Raw genomic sequence first — 23,769 nt, 5'->3', positions numbered from 1 at the left:
GATCCAAAACCTATGGGATGCAAGAAAGCAGTTCTAAGAGGGAAGTTCATAGCACTACAAGCCTACCTCAAGAAACAATAAAAATCTCAAACAATCTAATCTTAAACCTAAAGGGACTAGAGAAAGTAGAACAAACAAAACCCAAAGTTAGTAGAAGGAAGGAAATCATAAAGATCAGAGCAGAAATAAATGAAATAGAAACAAAGAAAAGAATAGGAAAGAACAGTAAAACTAAAAGCTGGTTCTCTGAGAAGATAAACAAAACTGATAAACCGTTAGCCAGACTCATCAAGAAAAATAGGGAGAGGACTCAAATCAATAAAACTAGAAATGAAAAAGGAGAAGATACAGTGGACACCGCAGAAATACAAAGCATCCTAAGAGACTACTGCAAGCAGCTCTATGCCAATAAAATGGACAACCTGGAAGAAATGGGCAAATTCTTAGAAAGGTATAACCTTCCAAGACTGAACCAGGAAGAAATAGAAAATATGAACTGACCAATCACAAGTAATGAAATTGACACTGTGATTAAAAATCTTCCAACAAACAACAGTCCAGGACCAGATGGCTTCACAGGTGAATTCTATCAAACACTTAGAGAAGAGCTAACACCCATTCTTCTCAAACTCTTCCAAAAAATTGCAGAGGAAGGAACACTCCCAAACTCATTCCTTGAGGCCACCATCACCCTGTTACCAAAACCAGACAAAGATACTACTTAAAAGAAAATCACAGACCAATTTCACTGATGAATATAGATGCAAAAATCCTCAACAAAATACTAGCAAACAGACTCCAACAACACATTAAAAGGCTCATACACCATGATCAGGTGGGATTTATCCCAGGGATGCAAGGATTCTTCATTATATGCAAATCAATCAATGTGATAAACCATATTAAACTGAAGAATAAAAACCATATGATCATCTCAATAGATGCAGAAAAAGCTTTTGACAAAATTCAACACCCATGTGTGATAAAAACTCTCCAGAAAGTGGGCATAGAGGGAACCACTTCAACATAATAAAGGCCATATACAACAAACCCACAGCAAACATCATTCTCAATGGTGAAAAACTTATAGCATTTCCTCTAAGATCAGGAACAAGACAAGGATGTCCACTCTCACCACTATTATTCAACATAGTTTTGGAAGTCCTAGCCACAGCAATCAGAGAAGAAAAAGAAATAAAAGGACTACAAATTGGAAAAGAAGAAGTAAAACTGTCACTGTTTGCAGATGACATGATACAATACATAGAGAATCCTAAAGATGCCACCAGAAAACTACTAGAGCTAATCAATGAATTTGGTAAAGTTTCTGGATACAAAATGAATGCACAGAAATCTCTTGCAATCCTATACACTAACAACGAATGATCAGAAAAAGAAGTTAAGGAAGCAATGCCATTCACCATTGCAACAAAAAGAATAAAATACCTAGGAATATACCTACCTAAGGAGGTAAAAGACCTGTACTCAGAAAAGTATAAGACACTGATGACAGAAATAAAAGATGACACTAACAGATGGAGAGATATACCATATTCTTGGATTGGAAGAATCAATATTGTGAAAATGACTCTACTACCCAAAGCAATCTACAGATTCAATGCAATCCCTATTAAATTACTAGTGGCATTTTTTACAGAACTAGAACAAAAAATCTTAAAATTTGTATGGAGGCACAAAAGACCCTGTATAGCCAAAGCAGTCTTGAGGGAAAAAAACAGAGCTGGAGGAATCAGACTCCCTGACTTCAGACTATACTACAAAGGTACAGTAATCAAGACGATATGGTACTGGCACAAAAACAGAAATATAGATCAATGGAACAGAATAGGAAGCCCAGAGATAAACCCATGCACCTATGGTCAACTAAGGCAAGGACACACAATGGAGAAAAAACAGTCTCTTCAATAAGTGGTGCTGGGAAAACTGGACAGCTACATGTAAAACAATGAAATTAGAACACTCTCCAACACCATACACAAAAGTAAACTCAAAATGGCTTAAAGACCTAAATGTAAGCCCAGACACTATAAAACTCTTAGAGGAAAACATAGGAAGAACACTCTTCGACATAAATCCCAGCAAGATTTTTTTTGATCCACCCCTAGAGTAATGGAAATAAAAACAAAAAGAAACAAATGGGACCTAATGAAACTTAAAATGTTTTGCAAAGCAAAGGAAACTACAAACAAGACAAAAAGACAACCCTCAGAATGGGAGAAAATATTTGCAGACGAATCAATGGACAAAGGATTAATCTCCAAAATATATAAACAGCTCATACAGCTCAATGTTAAAAAAACAAACCACCCAATCCAAAAATGGGCAGAAGAACTTAATAGACATTTCTCCACAGAAGACCTACAGATGGCCAAGAAGCACATGAAAAGCTGCTCAACATCACTAATTATTAGAGAAATGCAAATCAAAATACAATGAGGTATCGCCTCACACCAGTTAGAATGGGCATCATCAGAAAATCTACAAACAACAAATGTTGGAGAGGGTGTGGAGAGAAGGGAACCCTCTTGCACTGTTGGTGGGAATGTAAATGGATACAGCCACTATGGAGAACAGTATGGAGGTTCCTTGAAAAACTAAAAATAGAACTACCATATGACTCAGCAATCCCACTACTGGGCATATACCCAGGGAAAACCATAATTTAAAAAGACACATGCACCTCAATGTCCATTGCAGCAGTATTTACAATAGCCAGGTCATGGAAGCAACCTAAATGCCCATCAACAGATGAATGGATAAAGAAGATGTGGTACATATATACAATGGAATATTACTCAGCCATAAAAAGGAACGGAATTGGGTCATTTGTAGAGATATGGATGGATCTAGAGACTGTCATAGAGTGAAGTAAGACAGAGAAAAACAAATATCGCATATTAACACATATATGTGGAACCTAGAAAAATGGTACAGATGAACCGGTTTGCAGGGCAGAAATAGAGACACAGATGTAGAGAACAAATGTATGGACACCAAGTGGGGAAAGTGGCGGGGAGTGGGATGTTGTTGTTGGGATGAACTGGGAGATTGGGATTGACATGTATATACTAATATGTATAAAATAGATAACTAATAAGTATAAAATAGATAACTAATAAGAACCTGCTGTATAAAAATTAAATAAAATTCAAAAATTCAAAAAAAAAGAAAAAAGAAATAGAAAGACACCAACCCTGGAACTGAAGATTAATTGTACTTATAACAATCAGGATGACACTAGTCATACCGCTGATGACCAATTTCAAGGTGACTGTCAGAGCTGACTGTGCTGTACTGCATGTAGCCCCCTCCCTTCATGTATAAAAGCTCTTATCCCTGGATTGTCACAGGAGTGGGACGGGGTTGGGGGGGAGTTGCCCTTTGTACAGGCATCTGCCGCCTCCACCCCCATCCCTGGTTGCCAGCATCCAAAACAAAGCAAGGTTTCCTTTCCACCAAAAAAATAAAAAATAAATAAATATAAAAATGTTTCTATTCTACTCTTACACTTGATTGGTGGCTTGTCTTGTTATAGAATTCTAGGTTCAAAACTCTTTCCATCAGAATTATAATGGTTTTGCCTCATTGTCTTTTAGCATCAGTGTTGCTCCTGAGAAATCTAATGCCTTATGAGTTCTAGAGAAAGCAAGGATTCTAGTATCTGATTAATTCACCATTCTTCTCCCGAAATTCTTCATTCAGGGAAACAGAAGGGAGCTGCATTTTTTCCATTCCCTTTCCGGTTGAGTTAGAATTACCCTTGCATTTGCTCCTTCCTCTGTGCCATGTGATTCATAGTTAAACTTTGTGATCTATGGGAACATCTCCCGATATACGGTGATAAGGTATTTGACATTTAGAAACACTCTTCTGTTAACAGAGCCTATATTCCAGCCCCCTGTCTGTGTCTGTGTTGACTCTTCCATTGTCTTTACACTTTTGCTATTATTATCTTAATCTTCCTGAGGAAAATGGATACCTCTGACAGGTAGAAAGAGGCAGTAGAAAGAGGTTAAAAAGTGAAAAGTCTTCAATATATATTTTTAACATTTTAAAAAATTTCTTTATTACCATATGGAGCATTTGCCCCCTTGGAAGTTTGGCTTTCACCACCTTACTCAATTGCCACTCACTTAACCTGATATTGTATAAACCATCTTCAGTTATCTGATTAAATACCTAGGTCTCTCATGTGGTGTGTGAATATCTCTGTTCTGATTTACATTTTAATCCTAAGTTTACTAGCTTGTTTCCTTCAGTCTGGTTATTTATGTTGCATAGCCCAAATACAAACATTATTAATGCTGTTACATTTGGAATTACATCTCCATCAGGTTGTCCATTCTTCAGAAGACAATGGAAGAGCTATAAAGACAACCTATGTATAGATTATCCCTCTTTCTGCAGTGGAACCATGTTCCACTGACCTATGGCAAAGCCAATCCAAAATACAGATTGTTATGATGATCATACTAATCATTAAAACTGAAACAATCATATTCTCCCTCACATAGGTCATTAAGACAGATGATACAAATGGATTTGACAGACCGTGGCCCAAAGATTTTTTACTTGTCAACAGAGCTTTGAGTTAACTGAAATCAAACTATTTCATTTATTAAGTTAGGGCCGATATAAAGCAAATCTACGTAAAGATTTTCATAGTCAAGAATAATTACAAATATGAAATTACTTATGAGAAATAAATGAAAATGAGTCAATTGCCAAATAGGAAACTACATTATTTTAGGTGATATAAGCATTTTAAATAATTTGATTGGATCTATTTCTTTGTAATTAATGGTTTACGTAGATACTTTACTCACTGCAGTTTATGTTGTTTTTTAAAAAGTAAGTACTTAATCCTCATCAGTGTGAGATAAGTTAAAGACAGAAGCTTATATTTCTTCTTCTGATGAAGGGCAAACTCCTCCAGATAGAAGTGTAGCATCTATTCTGCAGTGCTACCACATAAGAATTTTAAATAACTTGGATTATTTTGGTATCAAGTGGGATTTGTGGATGAAGAATATAGGTTTCTAAACTGGAATTTCTGTAGCTACGGCAATTAATATTCTCACTACAGCAGAAGTACCAGGAGAAGTGTAAAGAATCAGAATCTTAGCAGCCATTCGTCCATTCAGCACCTACTAAATGCAGTCCATTTTTCTAGATAAGATGCAAAGGGCAATGAAACTGAGGATATATATAATTTGTGACGTGGAATGCCTCATCATAGGAGGAAAGATCATTGTTAGAGGAAACTCCGGGACTTACGGATGTCCCACAGCATTCTAGAGTCACAGACTGTGTTCTGTTATTTAATTTATAATATTTCTAGTTTTATTGGTTAAATCAATGGTGACTGAGAACACGCTATTTCAGAATCTATATAACAAAAAGAAATGTGATTTCTGAGTTCAGAAAACATAGAAAAAGATTAGTATTAAAATTTTTCCCTGCAACCGCAAGGAACAATCATAATTCATTATGTCTCATGTCCAAAATACTGCCAGAGCTTTTGAATGAAATTGTTGTTTTGAAAACACTACGAATGGCCTCTATTTTTTAAATTGTTGAAAGTAAGATAAAATTGTCCATCCAATTATGGAACTTGTTTACTGTAACTGAGAATGATTGAAACATTCCTGTCCGCACAAATATTTCATAGACTTTTCTTTCTGGTGACAGCTCTTCTTATCCTTCTCTTGTCAGTGTTACTGCAAAGGTTTGCAAGGGCTTTTTTTAGTGTATAGATGAGATTCTATTGTTTTTTATTTCAAAAACATCCATTTCTTAGTGTGTGATGACAACTGCTTATGATAAAATGATAGGCTTTTTATGTATAACATAGAGTTTCTTTTCCAACTACTTACGCCCCCTAAGTGAAATTATTTCTTGCATCCTGACAATTCTGTGAAATAGCATAAAATTGGTCACTCCTTTAATTTCTCATCATAAATATTCTTAAATGCCACTTCTCAGAACTAACATGAAAATCACTTCCCATGACTGTGGACTATATGTCTGTTATATTTTTTACTTATTTGTTTTGTTCTGATACCTCTACCTTATAAAATTTGTTCGAATTGTTCTCATGTTAAAGGCATGAAATTTTCTATAAAGACAGATAAACTCTGTTTTCCGTCTTAATTTTCTACATGCTATTTGAAACACAGAAAACGCCCTAGTGGTATTCTACGAATTTATGCAGATTCTACTTAATCTTATGTTTCAAGCCTATGAAGCATATTGTAAAGCAATAATCATAACACTTAAAATACACTTACTTGCATAACATTTTTGCTGAAGTGGGTTTTAGGGATCATATATTCTGCAACATTCCTGGCAAGGGAGTACAAAGGATACTTTAAAATGAAACTTCCATCTTTTACTTCAGCTCCTTTCTTTGACTGAGAAGTTATGAATATACCTTGCCTTCATTTCACAAATGAAAATGTGTTCAAATGCAATTAATCTACCCTATTAACTCTAATAAACATCTGCTGTATTTGTTAGACACTTCAAAACTTTGCTCTGAACCAGTTAATTCGAAGTAATTTCTCAGTTAAATATTTACATGGGCTTCCATGATGATAAGCTCTCGTCTGTCTTAAACAATCAGCAGATTGTCCAGAGAGAGCTGTGTGCAGTGTAACACACTGTAATAGCGATCCACTGGGACTTAAAATGGTTTAGCTGGCTGGGACTATTTTTTGCATATTTTTATCCTAGCTAAAAGGGGTAACAGCCTTAGGAATTCCTTTCCTTGTCGACGTTTTTAATGTCCAGAGTTCTTTTTTAAAAAATGAATGCTTGTATAGACGTATGCAGATGTTTACATCGTGAATATCCTAAATACATTCTTAAGCTTCTCTTTCAGAAAAGCAATAAATATTCATGTTTTTGAAATTTTATGAAGAAAACAATTTAGAGTTATTTTCATAGCAGCCTAAGTAGATGGAAAAAGAAGAAAAAAATGATTAGGCATTATTCTTCACCACATTAAACTGAAGAAGAAAATAATGCACAGATTATGCAAAGATGTCATGTGCACAAAGATACTTAAATTTGACTCTCTAACTAGAAAAAATGGTATAAACCTGTAAAACATCAAATAGTGATCAAAGATTTAAATAAGTTCCATAATGGAGATGATGTCAAAAATGGTAGATGATTAATTGTTTTTAATTTGAGCTTTCACAGGCTTTAGGATTTTTTTCTTTATTGAAATATAACATATATACAGAAAAGTATGTATCACAAATTGTAATTCAAAGGAGTTTTTAGAAATTGAATATATCCACTTTACCAACGTATAGATCAAGAATCAGAGCAATTGAACACAACCATGATACCAAAATCCAGATCAAGAATCAGAACAAACTGTCCTGGTTTTTCGATTCTGTATTACAATAAGAGTAGATGATTAATTCTTCAATGAACTGTAAGGCAATTTTACTCTTAGACATCAGAGAGTGGAATGATCACTTCAGATGAGAAATACAGACAAAATTGAAAGTCCACCAATGGGGTATTTAAGTCCAAGGCCAAGTTTTGAAAATAAATATAATTACATTGTAGACCAGAAACCTTTTCCTACCACTACCACCGCTCAGTGTTATTCTATCTCTGTTTAGTTCCTTATGATCCAACTTTGTAAGTACTTATTGAGTCTCTTCTGTAAGTGTGGTAAAGGATAGAAAAAAATGATTCTTTGTTCTCTAGAACTCATAATCAACTGAGAGGATGAGTAAAGCACACACATACGGCATTTACAAGGTCAGAGTAGGAAGGAATTACAGGAAGGGTTCTGACACAAATGCTGGGCTCCACCCAAGTTTAATTTGAGGAGCATCAGCCTAGGTATATCTACAATTTTTATGCTAAGTAGTAGGTTAATCCATTGTTTGACTTTACTAAATGCAAGGAGTAGTTAGCTGGAGAATTGTTAATAATGTATCATCCCCAAATTTTAATTACTTATTTCTGGGAAAAAATATGATTTTTCCACAGTTGGTTGACCTGTGTTTTACTAATGACAATATTGATATCATTTTTCTTTGTAAATGTCAACTAGTAATATTCAATAAAGTCAGGTCAAAAATATTCTGAATATTAATGTAATATAGCTAGGATTAAAACCTGGTCATGGATAATTCAAATAGTGAATAATCCACTGGAGATTAAGAATAATCCCACTTTTTCATCAAATTCCTTTCTGGGTCCCAGACTTAGCAAAGGTAAGGGGTGGGGGAGGATTATTCAGAATCATGACCGTACAGGAGGCATATTAGTGGGTTTATGTGTGTGAGTGTATCATATCTTACTTTTGGACTTTTCATAGAAAAGGTTCTCATAAATTTTTTTTGAATCCATCAAATACATTCCAAATCAAGTTTAATATTTTCGTCTTATGTATGCTTTTGCTATATAATTTCACCAACTAGTGAAGAGAATGGAATTTTGATTACATGTGGCTCAGAATTAATTGTACTCCCTTGATGAATGTTTGGTGTGTGTATGTTTTAGTAGCTCATGTTTAAAAACACTGAAAAAGCTGTCAACATTTGGATGGATATCAAAAATGTTATGTATAAGTTTGACTATTCATGTAATGAAAATAGTTTCCTAAGGGCAAAGGGGAAGAGTTTAATCTGGAGCCAAGATTGTGTCAATCTTATTATAAATGGCACAACTCCCTGTAATTAGCTTGTAATTAATATTTGGTACATTTAGATTTCAAAATTTGTTTTTCTTATACACGTTAGGAATTTACCATCCTAAAGTTGGCCTAATTAGCCAACTTTCCCTGGTTATATACCATTTGGCAGGTCTTTTTGGTAAAAACAAACAGAACTGATCACCTTTTTCATTCCCTCATTTTTATTCCTGCTTAAATCAATAAAACATATGTTCTACATGCCCCTATAACATTAAAGTGTTCCAAAAATAGGTAAAAGAAATTAATAAATACATATATTTTATGAATATTTTGTGGAAAAAGACTCAGAAAGATTTGGGGAACACTGAGGATGGGTGATACATCCAGGATTTTTTGTACTAATGCTTTTTCAAAATTACTTAGAGTAATTTACACTAAATTCTGACAATTTTCATCAAAGGAAAGCTATCTGAGTGAAAAATTAAAGTATATCTATAACCTTTTTATCTATTCTAAATAAAATTAGATGGTGAACTTAATGTTATGACATTTATGAAAGTTTAGTTTCTATGAAAAACCAAAAAAAATGTATACATAATAAATAATTATAGGTCATCACAAACACACCTGATGTTTCAGTTTAAAGGTAGTCATGACTTTTAAAGGAAACAGTCAACAGTATAAAAAAGAATCCTAATTTTCTAAAATTAGATAATAAAAGAATGTTTCTCCTGGAATGAAGGTGAATTCAGATATGTTTGAATAGATTTCTCATATTCCAAAGCATTTAAGACATTTAATATATAAGAGGTTGACTATATATATATATATATATATATATATATATATATATATATATATATTTTTTTTTTTTTTTTGCAGTACACGGGCCTCTCACTGTTGTGGCCTCTCCCGTTGCGGAGCACAGGCTCCAGACGTGCAGGCTCAGCGGCCATGGCTCACGGACCCAGCCGCTCCGCGGCATGTGGGATCTTCCCAGACGGGGACATGAAGCCGTGTTCCCTCTATCAGCAGGCAGACTCTCAACCACTGCGCCACCAGGGAAGCCCCCCATACATATTTTTTTCAACATATTTATTGGAGTATAATTGCTTTACAATGCTGTGTTAGTTTCTGCTTTATAACAAAGTGAATCTGCTTTACATATACATATATGCCCATATCTCTTCCCTCTTGCATCTCCCTCCCTCCCACCCTCCCTATCCTACCCCTCTAGGTGATCACAAAGCACCGAGCTGATCTCCCAGTGCTATGCGGCTGCTTCCCACCAGCTATCTATTTTACATTTGGTAGTGTATATATATCCATGCCACTCTCTCACTTCATCCCAGCTTCCCCTTCCCCCTCCCCATATCCTCAAGTCCATTCTCTAGTAGGTCTGCATCTTTATTCCCATCTTGCCCCTAGGTTCTTCATGACTTTTTTTTTTATTCCATATATATATGTGTTAGCATATGGTATTTGTTTTTCTCTTTCTGACTTACTTCACTCTGTATGACAGACTCTAGCTCCATCGACCTCACTACAAATAACTCAATTTTGTTTCTTTTTATGGCTGAGTGATATTCCACTGTATATATGTGCCACATCTTCTTTATCCATTCATCTGTCGATGGACACTTAGGTTGCTTCCATGTCCTGGCTATTGTCAATAGAGCTGCAATGAACATTGTGGTACATGACTCTTTTTAAATTATGGTTTTCTCAGAGTATATGCCCAGAAGTGGGATTGCTGGGTCATATGGTAGTTCTATTTGTAGTTTTTTAAGGAACCTCCATACTGTTCTCCATAGTGGCTGTATCAATTTACATTCCCACCGACAGTGCAAGAGGGTTCCCTTTTCTCCACACCCTCTCCAGCATTTATTGTTCGTAGATTTTTTGATGATGACCATTCTGACTGGTGTGAGATGATATCTCATTGTAGTTTTGATTTGCATTTCTCTTATGATTAATGATGTTGAGCATTCTTTCATGTGTATGTTGGCAATCTGTATATCTTCTTTGGAGGAATGTTTATGTAGGTCTTCTGCCCACGTTTGGACTGGGTTGTTTGTTTTTTTGATATTGAGCTGCATGAGCTGTTTGTAAATTTTGGAGATTAATCCTTTGCCAGTTGCTTCATTTGCAAATATTTTCTCCCATTCTGAGGGTTGTCTTTTCATCTTGTTTATGGATTCCTTTGCTGTGAAAAAGCTTTTAAGTTTTATTAGGTCCCATTTGTTTATTTTTGTTTTTATTTCCATTCATCTAGGAGGTGGGTTAAAAAGGATCTTGCTGTGATTTGTGTCATGGAGTGTTCTGCCTATATTTTCCTCTAAGAGTTTAATAGTGTCTAGCCTTACATTTAGGTCTTTAATCCATTTTGAGTTTATTTTTGTGTATGGGGTTAGGATGTGTTCAATTTTCATTCTTTTACATGTAGCTGTCCAGTTTTCCCAGCACCACTTATCGAAGAGGCTGTCTTTTCTCCACTGTATATTCTTGTCTCCTTTATCAAATATAAGGTGACCATATGTGCGTGGGTTTATCTCTGGGCTTTCTATCCTGTTCCATTGATCTATATTTCTGTTTTTATGCCAGTACCATACTGTCTTGATTACTGTAGCTTTGTAGTATAGTCTGAAGTCCAGGAGCCTGATTCCTCCAGCTCCGTTTTTCTTTCTCAAGATTGCTTTGGCTATTCAGGGTCTTTTGTGTTTCCATACAAATTTGAAATTTTTTGTTCTAGTTCTGTGAAAAATGCCATTGGTAGTTTGATAGGGATTGCATTGAATCTGTAGATTGCTTTGGGTAGTATAATCATTTTCACAGTGTTGATTCTTCCAATCCAAGAACATGGTATATCTCTCCATCTATTTGTATCATCTTTAATTTCTTTCTTCAGTGTCATAATTTTCTGCATACAGGTCTTTTTGTCTCCTTAGGTAGGTTTATTCCTAGATATGTTATTCTTTTTCTTGCAATGGTAAATGGGAGTGTTTTCTTGATTTCACTTTCAGATTTTTCATCATTAATGTATGCAAGAGATTTCTGTGCATTAATTTTGTATCCTGCTACTTTACCAAATTCATTGATTAGCTCTAGTAGTTTTCTGGGAGCATCTTTAGGATTCTCTCTATATAGTATCATGTCATCTGCAAACAGGGACAGCTTTACTTCTTGTTTTCCAATTTGGATTCCTTTTATTTCTTTTTCTTCTCTGATTGCTGTGGCTAAAACTTCCAAAACTATGTTGAATAATAGTGGTGAGAGTGGACAACCTTGTCTTGTTCCTTATCTTAGAGGAAATGGTTTCATTTTTTCACCACTGAGGATGATGTTGGCTGTGGGTTTGTCATATATGACCGTTATTATGTTGACATAAGTTCCCTCTATGCCTACTTTCTGGAGGGTTTTTATCATAAATGGGTGTTGAATTTTGTCGAAAGCTCTCTTTGCATCTATTGAGATGACTGTATGGTTTTTCTCCTTCAATTTATTAATACAGTGTATCACATTGATTGATTTGTGTATATTGAAGAATCCCTGCACTCCTGGGATAAACCCTACTTGATCATGGTGTATAATCCTTTTAATGTGCTGTTGGATTCTGTTTGCTAATATTTTCTTGAGAATTTTTCATCAGTGATATTGGCCTGTAGTTTTCTTTGTCTGGTTTTGGTATCAGGGTGATGGTGGCCTTGTAGAATGATTTTGGGAGTGTTCCTCCCTCTGCTATATTTTGGCAGAGTTTGAGAAGGATAGGTGTTAGGTCTTCTCTAAATGTTTGATAGAATTCGCCTGTGAAGCCACCTTGTCCTGGGCTTTTGTTTGTTGGAAGATTTTTAATCACAGTTTCAATTTCAGTGCTTGTGATTGGTCTGTTCATATTTTCTATCTCTTCCTGATTCAGTCACAAAAGGTTGTACATTTCTAAGAATTTGTCCGTTTCTTACAGGTTATCCATTTTATTGGCATATAGTTGCTTGTAGTAATCTCTCATGATCTTTTGTATTTCTGCAGTGTCAGTTGTTACTTCTCCTTTTTCATTTCTAATTCTATTGATTTGAGTCTTTCTCTTTTTTTCTTGATGAGTCTGGCTGATGGTTTATCAATTTTGTTTATCTTCTCAAAGAAACAGCCTTTATTTTTATTGATCTTTGTTATAGTTTCCTTCATTTCTTTTTCATTTATTTCTGATCTGATCTTTATGATTTCTTTCCTTCTGCTAACTTTGGGATTTTTTTGTTCTTCTTTCTCTAATAGCTTTAAGGGTAAGGTTAGGTTGTTTATTTGACATATTTCTTGTTTCTTAAGGTAGGATTGTATTGCTATAAACTTCCCTCTTAGAACTGCTTTTGTTGCATCCTGTACGTTTTGTATTGTCGTGTTTTCATTGTCATTTGTTTCTAGGTATTTTTTGATTTCCTCTTTGATTTTTTCAATGATCTCTTGGTGAGTAAGTAGTTCATTGTTTAGCTTCCATGTGTTTGTATTTTTTACAAATTTTTTTCTGTAATTGATATCTAGTCTCATAGCATTGTGATTGGAAAAGATACTTGATATGATTTCAATTTTGTTAAATTTTCCAAGGCTTGATTTGTGGCACAAGATATGATCTATCCTGGAGAATGTTCCATGAGCACTTGAGAAGGAAGACAATTCTGTTGTTTTTGGAAGGACTGTCCTATAAATATCAAGTCCATCTTGTTTAATGTGTCATTTAAAGCTTGTGTTTCCTTATTTATTTTCATTTTGGATTATCTGTCCATTGGTGAAAGTGGGGTTTTAAAGTCCCCTACTATGATTGTATTACTGTCAATTTCCCCTTTTATGGCTGCTAGTATTTGCCTTATGTACTGAGCTGCTCCTGTGTTGGGTGCATAAATATTTACAATTGTTATATCTTCTTCTTGGATGGATCCCTTGATCATTATGTAGTGTCCTTCTTTGTCTCTTGTAATAGGCTTTCTTTTAAAGTTTATTTTGTCTGATATGAGAATTGCTATTCCAGCTTTCTTTTGATTTCCATTTACATGGAATATCTTTTTCCATCCCCTCACTTTCAGTCTGTATGTGTCCCTAGGTCTGAAGTGGGTCTCTTGTAGACAGCATATATAAAGGTCTTGTTTTTGTATCAACTCAGCCAGTCTATGTCTTTTGGTTGGAGCATTTAATCCATTTACATTTTAGGTAGTTATCGGTATGTATGTTCCCATTACCATTTTCTTAATTGTTTTGAGTTTGTTATTGTAGGTCTTTTCCTTCTCTTGTGTTTCCTGCCTAGAGAAGTTCCTTTAGCATTTCTTTTAAAGCTGGTTTGGTGATGCTGAATTCTCTTAGCTTTTGCTGTCTGTAAAGGTTTTAATTTCTCCATCAAATCTGAATGCGATCCTTGCTGGGTAGAGTAATCTTGGTTATAGGTTTTTCCCCTTCATCACTTTAAATATTTCCTGCCACTCCCTTCTGGCTTGCAGAGTTTCTGCTGAAAGATCAGCTGCTAAGCTTATGGGGATTCCCTTGTATGTTATTTGTTGTTTTTCCCTTGCTGCTTTTAATATTTTTTCTTTGTATTTAATTGTTGATAGTTTGATTAATATGTGTCTTGGTGTGTTTTTCCTTGGATTTATCCTATATGGGAGTATCTGTGCTTCCTGAACTTGACTAACTATTTCCTTTCCGATATTAAGGAAGTTTTCAACTATAATCTCTTCAAATATTTTCTCAGTCCCCTAATTTTTCTCTTCTTCTTCTGGACCCCTATAATTCGAATTTTAGTGCGTTTAATATTGTCCCAGATTTCTCTGAGACTGTCCTCAATTCTTTTCATTCTTTTTTCTTTATTCTGCTCTGCGGTAGTTATTTCCACTATTTTGTCTTCCAGGTCACTTATCCGTTCTTCTGCCTCAGTTATTCTGCTATTGACCCTTTCTAGAGAATTTTTAATTTCATTTATTTTGTTGTTCATCACTGTTTGTGTGGTCTTTCGTTCTTCTAGGTCCTTGTTAAACGTTTCTTGTATTTTGTCCGTTCTATTTCCAAAATTTTGCATCATCTTTACTATCATTATTCTGAATTCTTTTTCAGGTAGACTGGCTATTTCTTCATTTGTTAGGTCTGGTGGGTTTTTACCTTGCTTCTTCATCTGCTGTGTGTTTCTCTGTCTTCTCATTTTGCCTAACTTACTGTGTTTGGGGTCTCTTTTTCACAGGCTGCAGGTTCGTAGTTCCTGTTGTTTTTGGTGTCTGTCCCCACTGGCTAAGGTTGGTTCAGTGGGTTGTGTAGGCTTCCTGGTGGAGGGGACTGGTGCCTGTGTTCTGGTGGGTGAGGCTGGATCTTGTCTTCTTGTGGGCAGGTCCACGTCTGCTGGTGTGTTTTGGGGTGTCTGTGGCCTTATTATGATTTTAGGCAGCCTCTCTGCTAGTGGGTGGGGTTGTGTTCCTGTCTTGTTAGTTGTTTGACATAGGGTGTCCAGCACTGTAGCTTACTGGTCGTTGAGTGGAGCTGGGTCTTGGTGTTGAGATAGAGATCTCTGGGAGATTTTCGCCATTTGATATTACATGGAGCTGGGAGGTCTCTTGTCGACCAGTGTCCTGAAGTTGGCTGTCTGACCTCAGAGGCACAGGCCTGACACCTGGCTGGAGTACCAAGAGCCTGTCATCCACACGGCTCAGAATAAAAGGGAGAAAAAAAAGAAAGAGAGAAAGAAGAATATAAAATAAAATAAAGTTATTAAAATAAAAAATAATTATTAAAAAAATTTTTAAGTAATTAAAAAAAAGAAAGATAGAAGAGTGCAACCAAACCAAGAAACAAATCCACCAATGATAACAAGCACTGAAAACTATACTAAAAAAAGAGAGAAGAAAAAAAAAGGACAGACAGAACCCTAGGACAAATGGTAAAAGAAAAGGTATACAGACAAAATCACACACATACACACTCACAAAAAGAGAAAAGGGAAAAAATATATATATATTGTTGCTCCCAATGTCCACCTCCTTAATTTGGGGTGATTCATTGTCTATTCAGGTATTCCACAGATGCAGGGTACATCAAGTTGATTGTGGAGCTTTAATCCACTGCTCCTGAGGCTGCTGGGAGAGATTTCCCTTTCTCTTCTTTGTTCTTTGAGCTCCCGGGGCTCAGCTTTGGATTTGGCCCCGCCTCTGCATGTAGGTCGCCGGAGGGCATCTGTTCTTCACTCAGATAGGACGGGGTTAAAGGAGCAAGTGATTCGGGGGCTCTGGCTCACTCAGGCCGGGGGGAGGGAGGGGTACGGAGTGCGGGTCAAGCCTGCGGCGGCAGAGGCCAGCGTGATGTTGCACCAGCCCGAGGCGCACCATGCTTTCTCCCAGGGAAGCCATCCCTGGATCCCGGGACCCTGGCAGTGGCGGGCTGCACAGGCTCCCCGGGAGAGGAGGTGTGGACAGTGACCTGTGCTCGCACACAGGCTTCTTGGTGGCAGCAGTAGCGGCCTTTGTGTCTCATGCCCGTCTCTGGGGTCCGCGCTGTCAGCCGCGGCTCGTGCCCATCTCTGGAGCTCCTTTAAGCAGCGCTCTGAATCCCCTCTCCTCATGCACCAGGAAACAAAGAGAGAAGAAAAAGTCTCTTGCCTCTTCGGCAGCTCCAGACTTTTTCCCGGACTCCCTCCCAGCCAGCCGTGGCGCACTAGCCCCCTTCAGGCTGTGTTCACGCTGCCAACCCCAGTCCTCTCCCTGCACTCCAACCGAAGCCCGAGCCTCAGCTCCCAGCCCCGCCCTCCCCGGCAGGTGAGCAAAGCCTCTCAGGCCAGTGAGTGCCGGTCGGCACCGATCCTCTGTGCGGGAATCTCTCCGCTTTGCCCTCCGCACCCCTGTTGCTGTGCTCTCCTCTGCTACTCCGAAGCTTTCCCCCTCCACCACCCGCAGTCTCCGCCCACGAAGGGACTCCTAGTGTGTGGAAACCTTTCCTCCTTCACGGCTCCCTCCCACTGGTGCAGGTCCCGGCCCTATCCTTTTGTCTCTGTTCATTCTTTTTTCTTTTGCCCTACCCAGGTATGTGGGGCGTTTCTTGCCTTTTGGGGGGTCTGAGGTCTTCTGTCAGCGTTCAGTAGGTATTCTGTAGGAGTTGTTCCACGTGTAGATGAATTTCTGACGTATTTATGGGGAGAAAGGTGATCTCCATGTCTTACTCTTCCGCCATCTTGAACGATACATATTTTTAAAACCCTTTGAACAGTACCGGCTTTACCAAAAAGCTTTTTTTTTTTTTAACAGTGAATTGATTTCCCATTATGATTTTTTTTTCACTCAGACATTAACAGGCACCTAGTGTTGAGTAAGACACTGATTCTACCTGTTATCCTTAGAGCCTGGTGAATCATTACCTGAATAATCTTTTAAATAGACTTATGATAAGTACTTTAAAGAACAAGTACAAGACACCCTACGACTGATGAAACAAGGCATTCATGTCTTCATGTGGACAACCAGAGGAGGTCAGGCTGGGTTTTCGGGTTTGGCTGTGCTGTGTAGGATGGGGGGGTCCATGTCTAGTGTCACCCAGGAAGCTCTCATAGATGAGCAAGCAAGAAGGGTGATGGAACAGAAGGTTGAAGGGAGATAATAGCTGGATCCAAATCTCTTGTGGAGCTACAGCAATTGGACTTGGTGACTGGATGTGAAAGAGAAATGAGAGAGGCAGGTATGGAGGACAAGTTATAGATTCCTGGAAGGAGCCCTAGCAGGATGGTGCGTGGGTTTACAGAGTTGGGGGATGCTGGACGAGGACACAGTTTTGGTGGGAGGGTCCTAGATGTAGTGTCACTGTGCTAAATTCAAATGCTGGTGAGAGAGCGGAGTGGGCACGTCCGGCAGGCAGTTGGATGTGTGGACCTGCAACTCAGAGATAAAGTGAGTTATAAATCTTGGCATCATTAGCCTGGAGAATCCAAAGCCCATGATATATGAGACCATGGTGGGAGAGTGTAGACTGGGAAGAAAACGGACCTAAACCCTCACACTGAAAGGTTGAATAGGGAAGGAGGAAGCAGCAGGGGAGACTAAGAAGCTTTCGGAGAGGTAACAGTCAGCAATCAATGCCAGAGACTTTAAAATCAGCAGTGCCATCATTTTGCTTTTCATGATGAGTGAGAATTCCTGTGTAATAGTAACTGTCTGTGAGATCCAGGGTATTGACTTTGGGATTCATGCACCTGGGATTTCCTGGGCCTTTTTTATAACTGAAAAAAAATAGTTATTTTTTCTACCACTTGACAATGTTATCAGAAAGTATTAAATAATGTCTATGATGCTAAAAATTAAACGTTAGGAGTAGATGAATGCTGAAGCCAACGTCATAACTAGGTGTTCTCTTGGCGGATAGTCACAGAGCCACTCTCAACCAAAAATGCCATTGCATTTATAGAGTTTAAATGTATGAAGCAGCATTTTTTTCTGCCTGCAAATACTGTTACCATTTATTGATGGCAGTTTGATAAAACATGGTTCCAATCATATGGGAGTCGCCACTGGGGGTGAACACTGCGCCTCACACGTGGTTAGGAATCACCTTTTTTTTTCTTTTCTGGTGTTAACTCCAAAGATAAACCAGTCAAAGGACAATTCATCATTATTAATGTATTAGGTAGCCTAGGCTTGGAAGAGTTCTAATCACTTTAAAAGTGTTCTATAATCAATAAAATAGGTATTAATTTTCACAACATTCTTTGCAAGGCAGGTATACTTGAAACAATCTATTAATATGTGTTGTTTTTCCTCCTAGGGCTCCCTGGGAATCCAAGGCCCCCAAGGTCCACCTGGAAAAGAGGGTCAGAGGGTAAGTAAACACAGAGCAACTGGCAGGCATTACTAACTCAGGGGTTACTTATTTCTGAACACTTATAAAAAGAAAATCAAAATACAGCAAGCAGATGGGCTTGAGGAAAAATATCAACTACCTGAAAGCCGAAATTTGAGATTTGAGATTTTGACAGCACTTTTACAATCCAGAAAATTCTATATATTTTCCAGATTGGCAGCACAAATGTGGAAATATAATTTGGGTGAAATAAATTAACCATAATTTGATCTGGAGCACGTTGGTCCTATTTTGGGGTTTTTGAGTTAAGCTCATCTTTGCAGAGTTAAGTTTGATGGGTTATATTTGTGGAGTTCTAGCCTGTTCATGAATTCTGTAAAGACTGTGGATATTAACTGCATTTTTTAGCCACATTAAATTCTTGACATTAGTGACTCTTTGTAGTTACTTTCCTGCCTTTGAGATAAAGTATGTAGTATGTGGATACATCGTACTTGCCGTGGGAGTATAACAATCACCTTCCAGGGCAGTTAGGCTTACTGGCTCCCCCTAAAAGGAACCCCTGCATTGACAAATAATTGGTCAGCTCTGCATGAACACTTTATACAAGGGGGCACCCCATTCTTGTCACTAATGGTTATTAACTGTTTTCAAATCATGTTAAAGTCTCCAAACATTTTATGTGTGCTTTCTTATAGGAGTAGTATTTTGAACTTTTGTTACCTTATGGATGAGAGTTGTGTAACTCACAGAGTGTAGATGACTTGCCTAAACTCACAGAACTACTAAAAAGTCGAGCCAGGACTTGAATTTGGGGCTTCTGGCTTTGGATACCATGTTCTCTTGTACTGTCTCAGTCTATTAACCCCAAATCTCTTTTCAGTCATTTAAATTTATTATTCCCAGTTCTGCCCACTGGACTAGATGATGTCTAAGTTTTCTCAGTTAGAACATTTCTATGTCCAGTTTTTATTGCCAGTGGCTATTTCAGTGAACAAAAAAGGGCTTAATAAGTTTTGATGGCTAAGAAAATAAAAGGGAAAATGTTGTGAATAATAGCTAACATTTATCAGCTACCTACAATGTGCTAAATCATTCATATTTCATTTATTTCTCACAATAGCTCTGTGAGGTAAGTTCTACTGTAGCCCTCACAGAGAAAACTGAGTTTGAACACTTTGCTAGTAAGTGGACTATGCTGATATTTTAAAATTATTTACAAAGTAGTCACATTTGGGTTCTAGTCTCAACACCTATGTGTACAATTACAGTATCCCCTTTTAGCTCTCCAGCCCCTCTCTATCCAAGAGTTCATTAATCCACGTGATCAATGTTTTAAATAGCCTTGGGGAAGCATAGACGATTACTTCCCTAGATCTATGTTCTTGAGGCTGCCTTAAGCGTTTTCACCCACTGGAGGCAGAGGACTAGATGAAATGATCATGTGAAGTTAATTTCCAAGCTTCTTATTCTATTTTCTCACAGTAATGGCCAAGATGTCTGTTGTACCTAGGACCATGTTTCTGAATTAATTTCTGTCTGCAGCATCCAGGGAACATTTTCCTTCTAGTAACTACCCCTTCCTGGAAACTGAGTGATAAATTATACTCCCTAGTTTATATCCAAAATTCATAAGGAACTCATGCAACTCAATAGCAAAAAAACCCAATAACCCCATTTAAAAGTGGGCAAAGGACCAGAATAGACACTTCTCAAAAGAAGACATACACATGGACAACAGGTATATGAAAAGGTAGCTAATCATCAAGGAAATGCAAATCAAAATGACAGTGAGCTATCACCTCACACCAGCTAGAATAGCTAGTATCAGAAAGATAAGAGATAAGAAGCATTGGCCAGGGTGTGGGGAATAGGGAACCCTCGTGCACTGTTGGTGGGAATGTAAACTGGTACAGCCAGTGTGGAAAAGAGTATGGAGGTTCCTCCAAAAAAGTAAAAATAGAACTACCTTATGACCCAGCACTCCCACTTCTGGGTGTATATCTAAAGGGAGGAAATCAGTATTTCGAAGAGATATGCATACTCCCATGATATGGAAACAACCTAAAGGTCTATTGACAGATGAATGGATAAAGAAAATGTGATTACACACACACACACACACACACACACAGTGGAATATTATTCAGCCTTAATAAAGAAGGAGATCTTGCCACTTGCAATAACATGGAGGAAACTGGAGGACTTTATGCTACATGAAAGAAGCCAGACACAGAAACACAAATATGCCTTTGCATGTGGAATCTGAGAATGTAAAATCCATAGAAACAGAGAGTAGACTGGTGGTGGAGGCTGGGGGGAGAAGGGGGTAAGAGAAGATGTCTGTCAAGGGATACGATTTTTAGTTATACAAGATGGATAAGTTCTGGGGACTTAATGTACAACAATGAGACTGTAGTTAATATTGTGTTGTATATTTGAAATTGGCTAAAAGGATAGATCTTAAGTGTTTTCACCACAAAAAAAGGTAACTATTTGTGAGGGGATGGATATGTTAATTAGCTTGATTGTGGTGACTTTCAAAATGCATAAATATATCAGATCAAGTTGTATACCTTAAATATATAAAATTTTAATTGTCAACAATAACTCAGTAAAGTACAATGATAAATAGGTTTTTAATTTCAACTCCAAAAAAAACCCTAGGTGGTTTGAGATGGAAATTATGGAGTGAGGTGGGTGAAGCTAGGCAGTATGTCTGAATTCTTCCCCCTGTGGCAGAGCTTTTTTTTTTTTTTTAATTTTGTGTGGTAAGGACATTTAACATGAGATCATCTCTCTTAACGAATTTTAAGCATACAAGGAAATTGTACTTCTGACTTGTACTGACATGTGGTCAATTCAAGGTACCTCCTCCTTTATTTCAATGAAAACTTCTTCCCAGTCAGATCTTTTTTGTGTGTGTGTGGTACACGGGCCTCTCACTGTTGTGGCCTCTGCCGTTGTGGAGCACACGCTCCAGATGCGCAGGCTCAGTGGCCATGGCTCACGGGCCCAGCCGCTCCGCGGCATGTGCCCCAGACAGGGGCACGAACCCATGTCCCCTGCATCGGCAGGCGGACTCTCAACCACTGCGCCACCAGGGAAGCCCTCCAGTCAGATCTTCATCCATCCTGCGATTGTGCAGTTGCCTTTCTTTATCACAGAGTAGGAGTTGACCCTTGTGATTGTTAAATTTCGTCTTCTGGATTTTAGTTTCTAATACCATTCTATTGTGTTTTTTTCCAGTGAAATAGCTCCCAGATTTACATCACCTTAAATTTTGATAAGCCTACCCATTGAGTCTTCATTCATATCACTAATAAATCCTGAGCAGAACAGGGCCTGAAAACTCTAACACCAGCAAGGCTGCCATCTTGTCTACCATTGATATTCGTGTGACATGATACAAGTCATGTACAAATACATTCGGACTCTCCCTCCTTCCAACCCACATTTCTTAATTTGGCTTGTAAGATAATTATGAGAGTCTTTGTCAGACTAGCTGAAATGAAAAATATTCAGATGAGGCTCTTTGAAAATAATAATGCTTCAAATTGAAATTTTACCCTAGCGAAGCTTACATTTCAGAAGAAGGTGAGTTAAAGAATAACTTAGATTTATGTAGTCTTCATGACAATTTTGGAGGAACGTATTCAAATTGTAAAGTTCAACCACTATATTATGCAAATTTACTCCATTTATAAATATGTATAGTTCAGAGAATTTTATATTACTTTTATTCTAACTTATCAACGAGTAACAGTGTCAGAAACTAAGGAATGTAATAGAATTTTGTAGATAATGTTAGGCAAGGTTTATCATTATTACTGCTCTTTCAAAAATGCCATATTTATAGAAGAAAGCATTTAGATCAGGTGTTATTGATGTTATACACATTTACAAATGATTATTTCCAAATGTACTCAGGGCTTTATTCTGCTTTTTCAGCTACTTAAAAGTGAAGCAGATTAAAGAAAAAAGTGTTCTTACATATTTACATTTAGACCCATGTTAGTGCCACCATTTCTTCTGTGCTCAAGAGTTAAGCAGCACTCACCTCTTTTGGACATGCAAATGTACATGCATACGCATATATGTGTGTGCATACACACAGAGAGACACACACACACTGAAAGCTAAGACCTGTCATTTTTCACTTCACTGAACTTTGCAATAGAAAACAACAGAAAAATCTAGGAATTTAAAATTCTTTTCTATTGACCCATTGTCAAGAAAACTCATATTTTGATTACATGTGTTTGACCAGGAATGAATTGACTATCACTGTTTATTGAAATGATATATAAAATATGTGCAAGTTTATGCACCTTACTCCTAGGCATAATGTCTTTAAGGAAAGTAGAAGAAATCATTGATTTGTTGGTTTTCCTCAATGATTAAACAGAGACTAACCTGTATTCTACTAATATCTCTCAATTATGGAGAGTTTCAAACATAATTGTCACATGTAAACATACCAAACATTATAGAAAATGTTAATAATACTACTAATAATACCACTGTTATTTTATTAAGGCTTAAATAAATATGATAAATAGAAAAATTTTTCTCTTTAACCCTTTGTGTAGAGTTTTCTATAAGCACGATAAGAACATTATTTTTTCCCAAGTATCACACCAAAATTCTGTTTGAAATTTTCACTAGTTGAGTTTATTCTCTTTATTGTCTTGTAAGCTACTAAATTTTAGATAAGTGTTCACTTATTAAAACATAGTATGCTTCTTGTACTTAAAAGCTGCTGGTAACCATAACAGTGTTGGGTGGGGATATATATCTGAGATTTGTGGCCTTTTTTTTTTTTTAACCTCCTTATTTCTTATTTGAATCTCTTATATGCCATTGTTTTTTCCATTTGTTACCTTTTTGAAGTCCTACAAGTGAAACATTTGGCTGGCATATTTTGGGATCTCACAACCTTTACAGATTAACACAATTTAAAAAATTCAGCTAATGTTGAATATTGACCCTGAGCCGCATGTGAGAGTGTCTCAGGGAGCAGTAAGGGAAAGCAGCATGGGGACCACCTGCCTGGACACCAAGGGGATGTCCAGCCCATGGTGGCAGAGAAAGACCAGCAGGGGGACTGGGATACTGCAGGGCCAGGAAGTCAACAGAAGAGCCTTTCAAGATGCATGGAGGGTTCAACAGCATTAAAATTTGGAATAAATTTGGGGGAGAGATACTGTATAAAAAGAGAGGTGGGGGCTTCCCTGATGACGCAGTGGTTGAGAGTCCACCTGCCGATGCAGAGGACA

The 23,769-nt window shown here is 37.3% G+C and overlaps 1 protein-coding gene across 1 annotated transcript in view; it reads left to right on the top strand.

The window, feature by feature from the left end:
* Positions 1-23,769, top strand: part of COL19A1 (collagen type XIX alpha 1 chain) — a gene marked incomplete at both ends in the record, with an annotated part of 351,791 nt that overhangs the window by 177,914 nt on the left and 150,108 nt on the right. Inside the window, one exon of the mRNA XM_079716663.1 lies at positions 18,455-18,508. Within this exon, the coding sequence (XP_079572789.1) occupies positions 18,455-18,508 (54 nt within the window). The remainder of the gene's footprint in view (positions 1-18,454; positions 18,509-23,769) is intronic.

Source organism: Hyperoodon ampullatus (genome assembly GCF_949752795.1).
Source record: "Hyperoodon ampullatus genome assembly, chromosome: 12".
In the NCBI taxonomy this organism is placed as follows: Eukaryota; Metazoa; Chordata; class Mammalia; order Artiodactyla; family Ziphiidae; genus Hyperoodon; species Hyperoodon ampullatus.
Note: the sequence above shows the minus strand (reverse complement) of the source record. Positions and strands in the feature narration are given on the sequence as shown.